The 17,906-nt window shown below is 39.1% G+C and overlaps 1 protein-coding gene across 1 annotated transcript in view; it reads left to right on the forward strand.

Moving 5' to 3' along the window:
• The window catches only part of HMGN3 (high mobility group nucleosomal binding domain 3), a 37,146-nt gene that overhangs the window by 14,601 nt on the left and 4,639 nt on the right, over positions 1-17,906 (forward strand). The window contains exon 3 of the mRNA XM_040598064.1: positions 12,310-12,360. Coding sequence (XP_040453998.1) covers positions 12,310-12,360 — 51 coding nt within the window. The remainder of the gene's footprint in view (positions 1-12,309; positions 12,361-17,906) is intronic.

Below are 17,906 nucleotides of genomic sequence, written 5' to 3' on the forward strand. Positions count from 1 at the left end.
AGTATATAGATAATATAGAAAGAGCATGAATTCACCTGTACCTGTTTTTCTGTATGCCTTGGTTATCTAAACTGACTGGTCCTTTTTGTTTGCTTTTCTTTTAATCCCTCATATTTTTTATTTCAAAGTAAACTGAAGTCAGTTGATGAGTCCCTGGCCTTGATGTTCGTTATGAACACTATGGTAAAAGAAATAGGCTCTCTTCCCTTCTTTAGAGGGCTGTGGCCTAAGGTGTGGGATATCGGTGCTCGCTGCTTGAGGGTTGCGGGGAAAAGGAAAAACTTACTGTGTTGAGATGGTGTAAAATACTATGCAAAAACCACAAAAGAGTTGACCTCTGGATCCCTGTCAGATTTCTGCACCCTTTGTCTGTTGTAATAACGTGTTGCAGTGTGAACATGGCCTTTCACAAGAAGAATGGCATGCCAATGTGGAATAAACCAGAATGCTTGTTGTGGTATTGATAGCAGTGAATGCCTGGAAATGGATTGGGATGTTTTGTTTTGTTGTTTGTCTTGGTGGAATTAGCTCTTGGGTCGTATTGGAAAACTCTTTGACCTTGAAGCAGCTCCAATAAAAATGTCTCAATGGTAGTTGTAAAAGGATGAAGAACCGTTCTGTACGTACCTGATGACAAGGCGAATCATGGTGTAGTCACATACACCCATGTGTATAAGCATACATATATCAGCTTTAATGTGATTGTCATAAAGATGAACAGTGCTTGCCCCTTTAAGTAGAATGTGCGCCATCTCTGAGGGATATTAATACGTCAAATGGTGACTTGCCCACTAATGGATGGGAGGCCTGTCATTTAGTTGGGTTTGTGCTCCAAAACGACCCAACTCGTTCTTTAATCCGACTCTATGCAAGGTGACCCGCACCTCGCATTTTGTTTTGTAAATACTTTGAGTTGAATCACATGTGAGAACTAAATGCATCTTTTTCTTCTTTTTTTGTTTCGGTTATGTTCTCCCCTGCCCCCCCCCCCCCCCCCCCAAGTGTAACATCTTTGAATATTGCTGTTGCTTCAGAGCAAATAAAAATATCATGGTCTAATTAGCCATTTCAGTAGGGTATTTGCCACCTTGTAGTCAGGAATGTTAATTTCTGAAGTACAGTTGATGCTGTGAAGAAAACGTAATAGAGAACATGTGTGGCAGGTTCCTGTTCCGTTATGCAAATTCACTTTCTTCAAAGTCAGAGGGACTAGTTGGTTATATTTACTACAGGAAAACAAACTCTCTGAATATTGCTTGGAATGCTGCTCTCTTAGTGGAAGTCAGAAGGTGCCATATTCCAGCGTTGTCCTATCATAGTGCATTTAGTTACCTGATCACATGGTAGGTTTTTTGTGGAACTTTTACTAGTTATTTTGCCAACCAGATATCAATGTATTTTCTAATCCTAGGGGTTAAATGCATGTTCTTACATGTACTGACCTAGAGCTGTTGAATTCTACTTACGTTTTTTTGTCAGGACCTAAACTCAGTTCTCTTTGTGGAATTCTGTTTTTTACTTGGCATTTCTGAAGTGTCATGAATATTCAAAGAGGAATGTTGTTCCTCATCCCCTGGTAGGGAAATGGGGCACAGAAATAAATGACTGAGTTGTAGGAATGGTGCCTTCATCTTGGATTCTCAGGCTAAGACATCTGTCCTGATTTATTTTTCTTTTTTTTTTCTTTTTTTTTTTTTTTAATTCCCCCTAATAAGCACCTCCTGCACTCTTGAGTGGTGTATTTGTTGTTACTTCTTGAAATTTGTCTGCTTGCTTTTTGGCACATACGTAGAGACTGAGGAACTTGCAATAGTAACCAGTTCTCCAAAATTTTGTTGGAGCGACTTGTATGTGATCAAACACCAATCAACTAATGAAGCTGGGGGTCTTGCAGATGACAGCTCAGCTTGCTGTGGTTCTGAGTGATCCCACTGTTGCTCTTTGGTCTGTGGAATGAGGTGCAGACCTTGTGCAGAGGGGCAGGTGAGTCTGTGTTCATAATGCAGCTGTATGAAGTACCTCTAGTGCTGTTCAGTTCCACTTCACGTCCCTTTCCATGTTTTGGTACTTCACCTGTGTAGCAGTCCGTGTCAATTCAGCATACCATATGTAACTGTGTTTCTGCTAGGTTATCTTCATTTTGAAGCTACTTGGCAGGAGAGAAGCTCCAACATCGTTGTGAGGACCTGCACCTTCCCCATAGCTTGTGTCATCACTGGGGTTGGAAGCTCTTGGTCTGTAGCAGAGGCACTCTTCAGTTTATCCTAGAACACAAATAACAGGGCACACTCTGTTAGCAGTGGGATGTAGAAATGGTGGAGGTTCTGTATTTTATTTCATACTCTGGAGGTGATTATAGATTAGAAGGGTCAGTACCAGATGAAGATGACTTGGTTGCTGCCCTCTCCCCGCTCCCATTCTGTCCCACTCCTCTCTTCAGACTTCTGCCTTTCATGCTAGATGAGGACTAAAACCAATAGTCAGGGCTCTGAACAGGTAGTTTTTCTTGCAACTTTTCCCGATAGTTCAATCCTAGACTATTCAGTAACTACTGGAAGACAGGCTGGGCAACAGCAGAAGATGTCCTTTGCATCTGTGTCACTGAGGTACCCCTGATTTTGATGAACTCCTGCCTAACGTGCAAGCAGAGTTCCCAGGTGGACTTCCACTTTCAGCATCCTTTGCAGGGACAGGTAAAATGATTGCTATGTGGAGATGCTCTTAACATTCAAGCAAGGCAAACAAAAGAGGTGCAAGAGTATCTTAAAAGATTGCAGGAATTTTTTAATACAAGGGAAAAGGATGTTTTGTCCCTTAGCAATTTTAGAAACTGTACCACTTGTGCTGAATTTGTAACTGTTGAGAACTTTAAACCTTGACATATTTAAAGCAATTGAAAACTGCTTAATTGGCCTATTGCACATATTTGTGACCTGACAGACTCAAAGGTTCTACATCTATCATAGAAAAATTAAGCAGAAAAGATCACAAATTTTTATCTGTGTGTGGTACACTTAGATATTATATAGTGTAGCAGCACTGAGTGACACAAAAGAAAAAACATGCCTGAATAATGCTGCTGTGCTGTGTTGCTGTAAATTATGTTTACAGGGGTATTAAATACATGCAACAAATATTTGTTCATGTTTTATATTGAAGAGTGAATTACATAATTTTAGCTACGACTGGTTTTTAGAGTTATGGAGATTAAAAGCTTGTTGACCAAGGATTTATAGATCTAAAATGTTTCTGGTCATTTTATACAAGTCTGTAAAAATCTGACCCATTAGCAATTGATGGTCTTCTTAGACCACACTGAAATACAGTTGCACTTAATGAATGGGTAATCTGAAAATTCTTAGGTTTTAACTGAATTGTTAATTAAAAATAATTCTTAATGCTTCTTGGGCACATTAAAGCATGATATCTGATGAGGTGTAGGCAGTAATACAACCTCCTTTGTAAGTCATCACCTCTGAGTTCAAAACTAACCAAGTGCTGGTAATCTTTTTATTTACAGTAGTTCAGCACTCCAATGAGAGTAACAATATTTTGTATTCAAGAGGATTAGTGTTGTTAAGTTTAAAAAAATAAAAAAGTCCTGTGTGTAAATGGAATGTACCAGGTACATGCTTTTTGGTTTAAGGCTGCTTTTTTTCTTATCTGAAAAACTTCACTTTCTCTGCTGTTTTATACCTGAGCAGTTGGCATGTTCCAAGTTGTATTGTTTCAGAGAAATTGTGTGAAACTGAATTTTGCTTGACTTGATTGTAATACTGTCTTCTGTGCAGACTGTAAGTAAACCAGATCCAGAGGTTTCTTTTGGAAATTAGCACATCACAGGATTGTGATGGCCACCATCTGTTTTCTGGGTTTACCTGCAGTATGCTAGCACAGTGGTTTATCCCATGGTCCAGTAGCCAAAAAGGTGTTGTCATGTGCTGGACTTGCATTTCAGGCCATAATCCTCTTAATGCTTTTTTACTTAGCAGGTTTTATCGTGCTTTTGAAACTTTTTTTTAAAATATATATATATACTGGATAATTTTAACAATACAATTTAGAGATGCTGCACAGTGGCAGAATGAATGTGTGGTAACCTGTTAGAAGGGTGTATGAGTTGCAGATGAGCAACTGGCTGTATGCAGAAGTAAGATGCTCTTATACCAGTTTTACTGTTGGCCAAATTGGCAGTGTGGGACTTCAGTTTGGACAGTCATTCAACAGATACTTCAAGCTGACATGACAGGCCAAAAGAAGCAATTCCGGATACTCATTCCTGACGTTACTGTCATTTAACCTGTTGGATATTGGACATGTTTGAGGTAGTTTTTGGCCAGACCTGTCTGATGATCTAGTTTCCCATACCTTGGCACAAAGAGTTAAGCTGGCTTATTGGCAAGAATGGTACAGTGGGGAAGGGCAGAACTCCCTTTGGCAGCCAGGCATTCATCAGATGGCAGTCTTAGTCAGCCTTTGTTTGATTGTCCCTAACTTAAAGTGTATAGAGGAGATTCTTTACTTCGTTAGAATAATCAGAACAAGTCAGTGGTCAAATTGTGTCTTTGCACCATAACGGGGAGGGGGAGGCATTCAACTTGGGGGTTTTTGTTTTGCTTTTTTTCCCCTTGGTGTCTTTGGAAATTACCAATTTTCAATTAATTATTCCCGTAACTTGGAGATACAGCTCCTGTCTTCCCGTAGTGAAGAGTGGGTGTGCTCAGTAACAGTGAAAGCTGCAAATATGAAATGCTGTGTCCCTAGGAATGTTGGGATCTGTCTGCACAAAAGAATTCGCATATGTACCCATCAACACCGGCTTTGTTGGGGCTGTTGGGTGTGTTTGCTCTTCCCACCTAGCTTTCTCTGTTGTCCTAATGCTAGCACAGTTAGTAGTAGCAGAGTGCTTCCATAGTTGGAAATCAAGTATCTAATGACATTTTTACGTCTGTAGTGTTTTGTTCCTCTCAAGCAGAGTTGAGAAGTGTCAGTGCTCTGTTCCCAGTAGGAAAACATCCTTTATCTCTGCCGCATCATTTCTTCCTTATCCCACCTGCACCCTCTTGGAGACATTTTACTTTTTTCTTCTCTTGAAACTGCATTTAGGTTGACTATGAAGCTCTGTGTTCTGGTTATTGTTGTAGAGCAATACTCCTGTTAAGTCCAGCTGGAATTCTTACCAGGATGTAAGAGGTTGGTGTATCTAAGGCATTTGTACCAGCTGTGCTTTTGGTACTACCTCTTACTCGTGGACCTGCTATCATCATCTCAGAGGTCTGGTGTTCTGTAGCACCAGTTAGTTGAAACAACAATAAAAAAGATTTTTTTCTAGATTATTGTGGCTTTATCACAGTTACATCCTCAGGGAAGGGAGGAATTATACACCTTTTTTCAGTCATTCAAAGTACTTTTCTTTGTCAGAGGTGGCTATTTTCAGGAATTAGTCGTTACAGAAAGTAGTTGTCTAAATTTAATCTCTAAGTAGATAATTTTTTTCCATATTTCTTTCAGAAGTACTTTGTGCTAATTTTGCTTGCAGATCTGATCAGTTCTATTTAGATACATATTTTGGAACTTAATCTTTAAGGTTTTAAAAACTGCCTCTGAATGTAGACTTGGAGGAGTTGGATCAGCTTCATCTCACTTGCAGAACTTGCATCAGCTTTGAAAGGTCAGAGAAATAATGTTATTGGGGATTGGATTTCATCCATTGTATTTTTTGAATCTGCCTTTTTATTTTATGGTGGCAGTAAAATTGTTAAGCAAATATTGAGACAAGAATTGCCTTACTTCCTAGTTGAATTCTCATGTTTGGTGTTCAGGGGAAACTGAAAAATTTCAGATGTGTTGTGCTTACTGCTCCCATGGCTGATCTGGGTTTTTCAAAATGCAGCTGATTACTTCACTGTCTGAAAAAGGAACTGTCTGCCTAATTTTAAATTACAATGCTGTTTTTTTTAAATCAGAGCCGCTAGAAACTGTTCTTCCTTCTTCACTCTGGTATAGGTAGAGGATGTCATGTTAAAAAAACTGACTACAGGGAAGACAAACTTGAAAGGAAAAACAAAAGCCAAACCAGTTGTGAGACTTTCAACAAGTTCCATCAAATATAAATGTGTTTTAAATTATATTGGTCAATCTTTGACCTCTTTTCAGTGGGAATAGCAAAACCTCGATCTACAATGAAGGAATTTCCTCTTTTGGAAAAGCATTTATTCTGTCTGGTTTTGGTTATCTAGAAATACCCCAGGCCTAACTTGGTTTCTGTCTCTTCTGTCTTGTCTGGAAGAGCATAAAGCTCACAGAAGTTACCTGTTAAGGAATTTAATAAAATGCATTTTCTGAACCTTCTGTGTTTGTTTGGGTTTTTTATAACCAGGGTGTTTGCATTCTTTTCTTATATATTCCTTGAGAATGCAGTGGATGTTAACCAATTGCTCTGTTTGGCTTGAATCTCTAAGCAGAAATGGAGACTTTGATTAGGAAGTGTTTTCCCTGATTATTCCCCCACCCACCCAATTGCATATTAATACCAGGGGATTGTAACGCTTGTCTTTAGATATAAACTTTTCAGTACTATTTGTCTTTTCAGAACTTTATGATCTTGACATTCTCCCCCAAAGAATTAGAACATTAAATATTCTGCTCTTAATAGATGTAAGATGAAGGGATTGAAGTTCTAAAAATGAGATTGTATAATATTTCATTGTAGTAATTCTTAACAGAAAAGATTAAAATATTTAAGCAGGTGTGGGTTTTTTGGTTGGGTATTTTGTTTTGGTGTTTTTTTGTGAAAAATATATGTACGTGTGTGTATATATATATATACACACACACAGAGTATATACAAAAAACCCCACCCCACACCCTTGGATTTTTTGGAAGAGAGCAAGACAGATATAATTTTGGATAAGTATTAAAAAAATACAGCCACTCTCCAGATTTATTCTGCACTTCATTGATGGTCCTGGCAGAATCACTTGTTTTTTAAATTAGTGGCATGTATATTTTTTTCCCGCATCCAGGATCAGGCTTTTGGTAGAAAAAAAGAAATGGAGCGTAGTAGTAGGAATACATGATTTCTTAAAGTATTTATTAGGGAGAATTAATTTTACTTGTAAAGTTCATTCACATTGGCTTGGCACTGAGCACTGTTCTATCTGCTGAAAACAGATCAAAGTAGCAGCTATAAACAAAGATTAACAAAAGATGCTGGAGGAGCTAAATGAGGAAACAATGGTTAGAAGGTTGTTGCAGGAGTTGGTTGGTGTTAAATTACTCAACACATAGTCTTCATTAATGTAAAACAAGAAATAAACAGTATTCTAATTACATTTATGAACTGTCACAAAATTCAGAGCTGCTCTGAAGACAAATAATTAGAAGATCTAGCATGTGTGGGGAAACAATTCATTGAATTAAATTTAGTCTAATGCAGAGTCCTACTCAAAGGGAAATGAGGAGAGGAAAAATTTTAGGAATAGTGCAGTAAACCCTGAAAAAGGCTTAGGACGTGATACATCTTTTCTTGCGCTCTGGTTTTATTGCAAGTTTTTATCATATTTTGGTTGATGAAAAAAGAAAGTTGTTGGAGGAATGACCAAAGCATTACATCAGGGAAACTGCAGCTAGAACAGTGAGCCAGGAAAGTATCTACAGGCAAATCCCATTGCAGGCAGCGTATCAAGATGTGGCTGAACAAAACAGCTTGCAAAGAAGGGAGGAAATGCTATAGAGAATGCGCAAGTGCTGGGGCAGTTAAGGCTTCCTGCCTTTCTTAACGTGGTGGTTAAAATGAATTTGGCATCTGCTTTTTTGGTTGGTTGTTGGTTGGTTTGTTTTTGTTTTGTGTTTTTGTTTTTTTTTTTTTCACGTGGGTATGAAAGGATTAACTTCTGTCGCATCAGAGCCAAGGTGTTGAGTTTCAGCTGGTAATAAGATCCTTCAGAGCATGAACAATCCATTTGATTTTATAAGCAACCTTCTGTACTGACTGCTATTTCTCACATACGTGTTTTCTCATTCTTCATGCTTTTTAATGTACTCCTGTGTAATATTCCAATCCATTCATTTAAGTACAAATAAAATACTTATGCAGAAGCTGGTCACTGCTGCTTCTGGTTAACATGTGCCTCTGGATGTTTCAAATTGATATCAATAACTTCACTACTTTGTGTTACTGCATTCATTACATCCTGCTTATGTTGCAGGGTTTTGCTTAGAAAAATTGAAGCTTTTAATTTTCTTTTGTGGTACATCTCTACCAGGTAACTCAGCTTTAAGAACAATAAAAAGAGGAAATTTGCCTGTATGTTCTATTAAATGTTTCCTTAAAACATTAGTTACCTAGTTTTCTGTTTCCAACTTAATAGTAACTGCAATACTGTCCTGGTGTGTGGGAACACCAGTTCTTACATATACTTCACAACTGGTGCAATGCAAGAACTGTGTATACAATTTTAATATTACTTTGATTATTTTTTTAATGTTTTCTATTATCTGTTAATATTACTTTGTCTTTTCCAGTCCTCTCAAAATAATTTTCTAGGTTGTCATTAAAAAGGGGTGGGGAAAATGCAAATTTTAAAATAGCTGATTGCCAGTAGACACAGGGAACCTTGCATGGAACTTTTCAGGTTAATCTTGTAGTATGAAAGTTATGCAGCTCTGATGGATCTTACAAAGCCTAGCTACAGCTTAATTTACAGCTTAATCTTACTGCCAGTATGTAGGGCTACTTGCGATGAGATGCAGCGTGGGGTCATCTGAACCTAAAACTTGTTACTAGTTTAAATGTCAAAAGCATACTCAGAGTTAGCTAGTCAGCTTCTTTCCTTCTGTGTACCTCGGTGTGATCGGGGAAAAAACCCACAACCACTATTATCCGTTTCCTTCTTTGTTTTTTTATTTTATCTGTCTTGTCACTTGTAGGCATCCATACAGAATCAGGCACAGCAGGCCTATAGGGACTACTTTATGAGTATAATATAGGCATATGATGGAGTACTGTTGAAGAATTACTGAAATTGGAGTACTGCCCTTATCAAGTGATTCAGTCCTTGCAGTGATCTTTGATTTTGCTGCACAAAACTTGCAGTATGGACAGTCCTGCTCCTGGCTAGTTTACGATACAAGGCACAGTATCCAGGGTGCATTTTAATGTGGCTGGGGTGTCATGTGAAATGTGGGGAGCCATAGCATTACATCATGTGGAAGAATGTGCCAAGGGGATGGGTTACTTAGTACGTCTGGTTGCTCTGAAACCAGAGGTCCTTCAGTAGTTTGTCACCAGAACAAAAGATGGGGGAAGGGTTCCTGTGGAAGAGTTAGGGACAAGGACTTTAAGGTTTTGGTGGTATCTACATAGAAGTCCTGTAACTTCCAGATACTAGTACAGACAGTCACTGGTTGTGGCATGCCGAGTTCTTGGGAACTGTGCTTGGCTCAGATCCATTCATGTACGCATCTCTCTGGTCCCTAGGAAAAAAAGTGCTGCAAAAACTTGATGCACGAAGACTCACATCAGCCTGGACTCAGTGGAATGCCTGAGCAGGACTCGCAGAGGGGGAAATAAGTTTCTGTTCCTCTTTTAACTGTGGCCATATCTGACATACACATTTTTCTGGTGTGTCTGTCAGCTTAGAGTCCCAGGCTGCTTGCAACTGGCCCATGCCACTTCAGTATTGTCTGTTGTACTGGCTGAATTGTTTGTGCAGCTGTGCGGTGAAGTGATTCTGCTGGAGCAGGGAAGACTATATAATTTGTATTTATATTTATAATTATAAATTTGTTTAAGCAGCAGGCTATTTTTCAGCTGGATCAATTACCTTATTCATGACGTGGCCTCCCACGCAGCTCTGCCAGCGTACCGGGGAGCCAAGGCCCTGGGAGGCTGCTGCGGGCAGACTCCAAACGCCTGGACTTGCAGTGATTGCAGAGGAGGGAGCGGGTCTGAAATGGAAATGAGAGCATGTCAGAACCCTTTGCTGCTTCTTCACACCTCTGAGATTATTACCATGCGTGTCCCTCCATGGAGAAAGTTCTGTGGCCTTCAGAATTGCTGTTGGATTTTCTAACTTGAGAGGGAATGCTGGCCTAATTAGCTAACTTGATTGAAGTATGTTGTGTAATATAGTAGTATATAGTAGTTGTGGTTGCATTAAGAGTACTATAATGTAATTTTCCCCCCCCCTGCGGTTAGCCTTGTGAGCAGTTTTTAAAATCTGCTGTCAAGCAATAACGTTGGCATGTAAAATCAGGCTGCCCTGTCTATCAGAAATGCAGGTGACTTGTGTTTCACTAGCGCTAAAGAGAGTGGGGTAAACTACTGTGCGTTAATTGTGCGGTATTGCAGGGTGAGAGTTTGCTCCTGGGCAGTTACTGTGAGGCTGTTGGCATGTGGCAGTGCCATCTTATGATATGATTTAGTCCTTTCTCAAAGCTTTGTGGTTCCTGAAAGTGAAGCAGGGTAAAACAGCCCGATTGTGGAGTGTCAGTCAGTCAACTTCATTTAGTTTATCGTGAGATTTTTAGCCTGGCTTCTGAAAGCAATGAAACATGCCAACTTTCTGACCTTGCCCTGTAAATCTTGAGCCTCGTGGCCACTGTGAGGAAAAGATTATAAAATCTGAGAGAACTTCTGTATAAATAGTTGCCCAGGACAAGAAGGATGCTATTTTGAGTTGCCTCCCCGGGAAAGGGTGCAGTGCAAGTTTGTTACACTTGAGAAAATTCATATATGAGAAACAGATGTTATGAATTCATGGACTACAGAAGAGCTATACCCAGAGCATATACTGTGCTGTGAGCTGAAGAGGGAAGCTGTAGGAAACAAGACTTCATTACTGACAGTGACGATGGAACTACTTGTTTTTGTGATGCTCCCAGCGTCACACCATGGTGCTGTAGCAACTCTTCAGTAACCAAACTGAAAGGCTTTTAGGAGTGCAAACCTGAATCAATCCTGCAGGCAGCTGGTGGGGCTGCGGTGACATAGGGAGTAGTCAGACTCCATTTTGGATGCCTGACTTGGCATTCCGAGTTGCTCTATCTGTGCTGTGCGGTGCTGCTTAACTTCCTGCTGTTTTCTAGCTACCTAGATGATCAGTCCTCACCTGCTTTTTAAACCACCTGCTTCTGTGGCATGCTTCCTTTCTGTCGGAAGATTGCACAGTAACAAGCCACGTTTTATTCTCTGCTGGGAGGTGTCTTTCTGTAAGTACGTTAGAGCCCCATGCCAGTAGTGGTCAACTGCTGCTAACTAGGTGGTCTTTCTCTCTGCTCCAGTCCATAACTGTATAACTTGGAGATATTCAGTGTCAAAATCTGGGGGGAGGTTTGTGTTAGGACTGAAATAGAAAGGGAAACGATAACTAGTCTGCCTCTTTAGTGATTTGCCTTCTCTGCTGCCTGTTTCAATGCCTTTTTGAAACACATGTTGTTCTTGTAGTTCTCCTCTAACTGCTGCTGCTCACTGTTTTTCCATGAATCCCTTGCTCCTAGGTGAAAACCCAAGAATTTTCAAAATTTGAAGTAATACATCCTGAGTTGTAAACAAAAGACAGAAGCTTGACTTTTTTATTTTACTCACCTGCCCACGTTCCACTCCCCCCTCCCGCTGGTTTAACTAACCTTTCTCTAGTACCTCTGGAAGACCAGTGTTAGAGTAATCAGGTTGATACTTAGTTGTTGTGAAGAAACTTGTTTGTCCCTAGCTTCCTTGTCAATGTCTTGGTGTTTTACTGACTTTTGCTGTTTTGATGGAGGAGATGAGGTGAGGGAAAGATACCATTAAAGCTTCCAGCTGAGTGAGCCTTAGGCACAAATGGAGTAAATGAGGTAAAGAAATCACTCATTTCAGTAATGGCATGCTTTTTGGTTCATCCTCATCACATCTCATTACTTGTTAAGTTCACGTTTGGGAAGAAACGTGTTAAATTTCTCAGGGATTTCAAAAGCCCTGGTAGAACAAACCTCAGATTTCCAGTTCATACTGTTGTGCTACCAGCTGCTGATTAGATGGAGCTCCCACCGGTGTCTGCGGATGCTTTACTTAATTGGCTAGAGGGACCACGGGAGGGATGCTGCGATATGTATGTACCTGGTGATGATCAGTCCTTGTGTTCTTCCTTAGAAAATCTAGAATGGCTTTGGTATAATGCTGCTTGTAAATATTAACGTAAATTTGCCAGGCTTCTTTAAATTGCAGCAATGTATGGAAAGAAGAATCTTCACCATAATCCTTGCTTAGCTGTTGCCTGGATGCTTTTAAGTCTGTAATAAAAACACTGACTTGATATTTTCTTTCAGTCTCCAGAGGGTGCTGAAGGCAAGGATGCAGCAAAAGTAACTAAACAAGAGGCAAGTATTTTATTTTATTTTAAAATTTATTTTGGGATGTAATTATAAATAATTACTGGCAATCTGCAGTCCTGCATATCAAAAGACTATGCATTGTTCTGGCACCTCTAGCGAGGTGTTTTCAGTGGGAGTAATGACAGTAAACCACATCTGTAGCTTATCGGGCATAATTTGTTTTTGGTGTACTAAGGATTCATACAACTTACTAGTATGCAAAATAAATTTCAGAAAAACTTAGAGCTTTGATAGACAAGCTCTGCTGGGTCTTGTAGCAACAGTGTAGGTTGTTACTGCCTAAAACTGTTGCTCTGTCTCTAGCAGGTTGGCAGAAGAGGGTTAATGTGCACACCTCAGCCAGTCTACTTCAAAACTATTCTTAGCTTAAGTGACTGGTGGAAGGGTGTCTTGAATTAAGATACCAGGCTCTAAAATGGAGCAGCTGACACATTCGTGTGTTTCCATTGTCTGAATTTGTTTTAAGGGCACAGTAACTTCTGTCAGAGAAGGCAAAAAGAGACAGCTGGTGATACCTTGACCTCAGCAGTAAAGTGTGCTAGTTTGTTTGTCACAGCCCTTAATGTGAATTTTAAAAACAGGTAGCGAATTATGAGGATTCATTTTTTTTAGATTGTTATCTTTTGTGGCAGACAGAGTTAAATCAGGACCTTGAAAAGAATGGGTGAATATTCAAATGAATTAACAATTATTTGCTGCTCTTGTAAATCTTTGAGCATATTTGAACAGGAAAAATAGTCTAATGAATTTTTATGCTTTCTGAATTGAGAAGCTGGTTGCTCAGTGTTTGAGAAAAAGATGGTACACTGGAAATGTCAAAATATTTCAAACTGGTAAAGTTTACAATAAGCTCTTGAAAAAAACTGGTAGAGTAAAAAGGGGGTCTGAGAGGAATAGATTTTGGTACCTCACTATCTTCCTATGGAATTTCCTAGAAGACATATTAGTTTTTTTCATGACGTATGAAAAGGCTGACTAAATCATAGTAAAAATGTAATCTCCTTTGCTCTGAGTGAATGTTTTTATCTCAAATATTATTTCTTCAAGAGCCAGAAAAGTAAAAGTTCCTTTCCCTAAAAATTTTGAGACCTGATTCCTTGAATAAAGAAGAAAGACCAAGAAGCTTACAGAAATACATAGGCTCTCAGGAGCGAGCCCCCTGACTCAAATATGAGAGCTCTTAGAGTAGGCTTCAGTAAAGGTGAGATAATAGTGGCTGTTGATGGTACAGGGAAAAAAAACACCAACCGAAACAGCAAATTAAAATTGTCTAATTGGATACACCTGTAGCTCTTAGTGTGTGAATGAAGAAAATAGTTGTAGGATTAGATTAGAAACTGTGGGAACTCTTGGAATAAGTAGAATTTACATAAGAAGCGTAGCTTCAGTCTGAACTGAAACAGGCTTATGTGAATGGCATTCCAGAAATCTTCTGAATTATTCTAAACTAAACACCTGTCCCGGGTTTGGCTGGGAGTTTTGAAGGCAGGGAGAAGTGAGCAAGCGTGTGGTACAAGCTGGCTGGGGTTAAACCACGACATCATCAGAGGATCAGAGGGGAGACCGGCAAGTACTTCTTGAGAGTACACAGGGTGAAGTCAGAGCTCCCTATTGGGGTGGAGGGTGGGAGCTAGCACAGAAGCCGTAAAAATTTGCATCTGAGCAGGTAAAAAGAGCGGTCTTCAGAAATAAAGCCCTGTTAAATTCATGCCTATGAAAACAGGCGGTCAAGCCAAAATACCAAAGCTGCAAATCTAAATTTGGGCAACTTAGACTATCTGGCTATAAATGAGGACATTTTTATAATGGGTAACTCGGAAACTTTTTGGGACACTGTGGCACTGAGGCACAAATTTTACAGCATTGACAGCTAAGTTGCATTAGTGGTTGAATGGCTTTCTGTTACGTATCTTTTAATATTTCTCTAGATTAATTGTATCAATAAGTACAGCAGAATCCTTTATGGATTGCCAAGCCATGTGTAGATGGGAAATACATAGTGTAGAAATTGTGCCAGGTATCATCTGACCACAATAATAAAAGTGGCAATGGATGTTAAGGGAGATCAGAGAGGATCTGAGGATAGAAATGGTGTTAACGGAGATTTCAGTTACCCTTCAGAGATTTGGTAAAAGGCACAGGACAGCATTACAAAGACAAAAAAGTTAAAACTATAAATGCTTGCTTCCTGGAGGAGTAAATCAAAGGACCAGTAAAAGGATAATCAGCTCTTTATTTGGTGCTCAGTAGTATGTAGGAGCTAGTTAAAAAGACAGTTGTCAGAGAACTGGTCTGTAATTGTGGCTATAATATATTCAGGTTCATCATCCTTGCAGGAGTGCAAGTCCAAATAAACTCTGCTATGGTAAGATCTGATACCAAGAAAGGGATTTTATTTTAAAAAATGAGCCTATTAAAGGCAGCATCTAAAAATTTTAAAGGTTTCAGGTGGCAGAGGGGCTTTGTGGTACACCATGCTAGAGGCTAGCAGAAATGCATATTATTTTTCAAAAGCTCCCACTTCCCTGCAAGCCCTCACCCCCCAGAAAACCCCACCAAAACACCAAACAACACCCCAAAATGAAACAAAAAAAAAACCAAATAAAACCCGCCGTAACACCAAAATGGAATGGCATAACAGCAAAATAAGGTAAATGTTTTATTTTTGAAAGGTGTTTTTTATATTGGTGGAGAATAATGAGGAAAGGAACAAACCTTCAGCATGGCAAATGTAAGGCTGAAAACCAGTAATGAAACTCCTGCTACAGAGAATTCTGAGGAAGGTTCTCAGAGTGTAGCCTTTTCTCATGGGGTGTAGAGTCTGGAGGACATTCTTTAATTGACTGTGAGCGAGAACTAGAAGACAGTATTCACCAGCAGTTGCCAAACTGTAATTTACTGCATTGGCCTCAGTGCCAGAGTAACTGAAGGTGATGAAATGCTCCCAGGACTTTAGATAAAAGATTCTGGAAAATAAAGCCTGTGAGTCTAACTTGCAAAAGTAGGGTTGGTTTTTTTATTTTTTTTTTTTTAAGTATATATGGATAAATGTCTAATGGGAGAGTCAACATGGATTTTGCAGAGAGAAGCCATACTTCCAGCAATTTGTACAAGACAACAGGTGTACTTGCATGTAAAGAACACATTTTTTGTAAGGCTCCCCAAGCGGGTTTGTAAAGAAACTAAGCTACCATAGATCAAATGGGAGATCTTCCTAAGATTTCGTAACAGATAAACATCGAAGAAGGGGAAGAAAGTAGTTAATTTTCTTATTAAATCTCAGTGGAGGAGATTTAACAGCGGAGTATTGGAAGGATTTGTGTTTGGGCTTGTGTTGCTGAATGTGTTCATTAATGATTTGGTACTAGAGAAATGACAGTTTGCTGAAGTTTACAAAAAAATGTCAGGATAGTCAGAAGTGAGAGAGACTGAGAAAGCTGTTAAGTAACTGATAACTAGGTGATACAATATCAATAGAAATTCAGTATGGAGAAATGCAAATTAATACACATGTTGGAGGGGAAGACGCAGTGATGGTCACCAAACTGTTAATCAGGGGAGAGATTGTGAAATCACAGTGATTAGTTACTAGAATATGTCAGCTCTAACCAAAAGGTAACTAGAATATATATAGGAAGAAATACTAGAGGGCTGTGTGAAACATCAGTGTATCACAAGATTAATTTTTAGTTCTCCCAGATGTGGGACTACTAAAGGAAGTTTTCCTGGCTCTTCCTCAAAGTGGCCACGACAGAATTAAAAGGATACCAAGTACAGTGGGACAAACAGAGGATGCAAAGCAGCTTAAAAAAAAAAACCAACAAAACAAAACCAAAAAAAAACCCACCAAAAAAGCCCCAAACCACCCAGATTTTCTAGGATTCTTGACTTTTAATATAACAAGTGTGATAAAAACATTCATAACACAGTGAAAGGCTGTTAGATAATTATTACTTGTGAAACCTGAAAATGAGGGATCTTGTAAGAGGCAAGAAGTTTAAAGGAAAGACAGCGGGGGAAAGGGTTTGCTTTTTCTTTTCCACACTACATTATGGAACTCATTGCCACAGGATGTTACAGAAACTGAAAGTGTAAATGGGTTCACTAGGCTATTGGACAAATTTATGGAGAAAATGACCCTTGGGGACTATTAAACACATGATATGGATATAATATCCAGGTTGGAAAGTTTGTAACTTCAAATTGCCAGAAGCTGGCATGGTAGAAAAGTGCAGTGTTGTTCTGTGTCTGCTCTGTTTCGTAGACTCTTTCCATGTATGTTTGCTAGTGGGCCAGTGTCAAACAGGCTGGTGGTGAGCTGCTAGCTTTTGGGTTCGTACAGCTGTTTGGAGAGGGACAGAGGTTCCAAAAGCACATTAAAATGTGGCCTTTATTGACTTGACTGCAGTTGCCTCCTAATAATCAGATAACACAAAATACATACAAACTCTGAATGAGAATTGAAATGACTTAAGCATCAGGCATTTTAAAGAGCTGAGGGTTTATGCTGACTTTCTTATGGGAATATAAGCCTTCTATGAAACCAGTCATGTAACAGGAACAGTTGGGGTATGTGGGAGAGAATTATAATTTATTTAAACCAACATACTATCCTTCAAAAAGTAGATGCTAACAAAACATTCCCATTCCCAAATGCTGAGGGATAGAAAGAATCAGTTAAGGAAATAGATTTGTAAAAGAAGGTATCTTGAGGTAGGAGTTCTTTGACCAAGTGAAATGCTTTATTTAACCTGTTGCAGAATAGTGCGAGGCTGCTTAACAAGCAGTTGATATTCTAAATTGCCAGGAAAAGAGGTTTACTTTTTTTTTTTTATGATGCATAAATATTTGACAGCTGAAAATGTCTTTGGGTGATTTTTGACAAGACTTCTATTTTGCTGGATGCAGCTCTGAACACTGCTGCTTTCCACTAAGAATACTTAAATTGCTCCAATGAATACAAATTGCTGCATTCTTCAGATACTATCAACAGCTTTTTCCTGTTGCAAGATGTGTGGAGCCATGTTTTTTTCAGCTCAAGTTAAATGCTTACTATCTCATTAAGAAGGTATTTTTGATTCGCTTTTTAAGCTGTGTTGCATTAGATATTTGTTGCAGTTGAGTTGTTCCTTTATTTTGGCTACAAGTGTGATTCCAGTTTTAAGACCTAGACCAAACTTTAACTCTGTTTGATAACCATGCTGTGTTACTGAGTCATGGGTTCATCTGTTTTGATGAATACAAAAATATTCCGAACATACTAATGAGCTTATAACTATTTCTAAGACTTATCTTCAGTAATAAATTCATGACAAAAATCAGAGTGAAATGAAATTTAATAAGGAAGGTGTGCTGAAGCAGTAAAGGTGGAGGAAAGCAGAATATCAGACTTTCTTCTTTCCTTTTTGACAATTGTGTTTAAATAGAAGAAATAATTTTTCCCTCTCATCCTGCAGCAGTCTTTGTGCACCTGTGACTCCTGGATTGAGCGTGTGGGGAACTGAGGAAGTAGAAGGACTTAGTTTCATGTT

Source organism: Falco naumanni, chromosome 6 (assembly GCF_017639655.2).
Source record: "Falco naumanni isolate bFalNau1 chromosome 6, bFalNau1.pat, whole genome shotgun sequence".
Lineage (NCBI taxonomy): Eukaryota > Metazoa > Chordata > Aves > Falconiformes > Falconidae > Falco > Falco naumanni.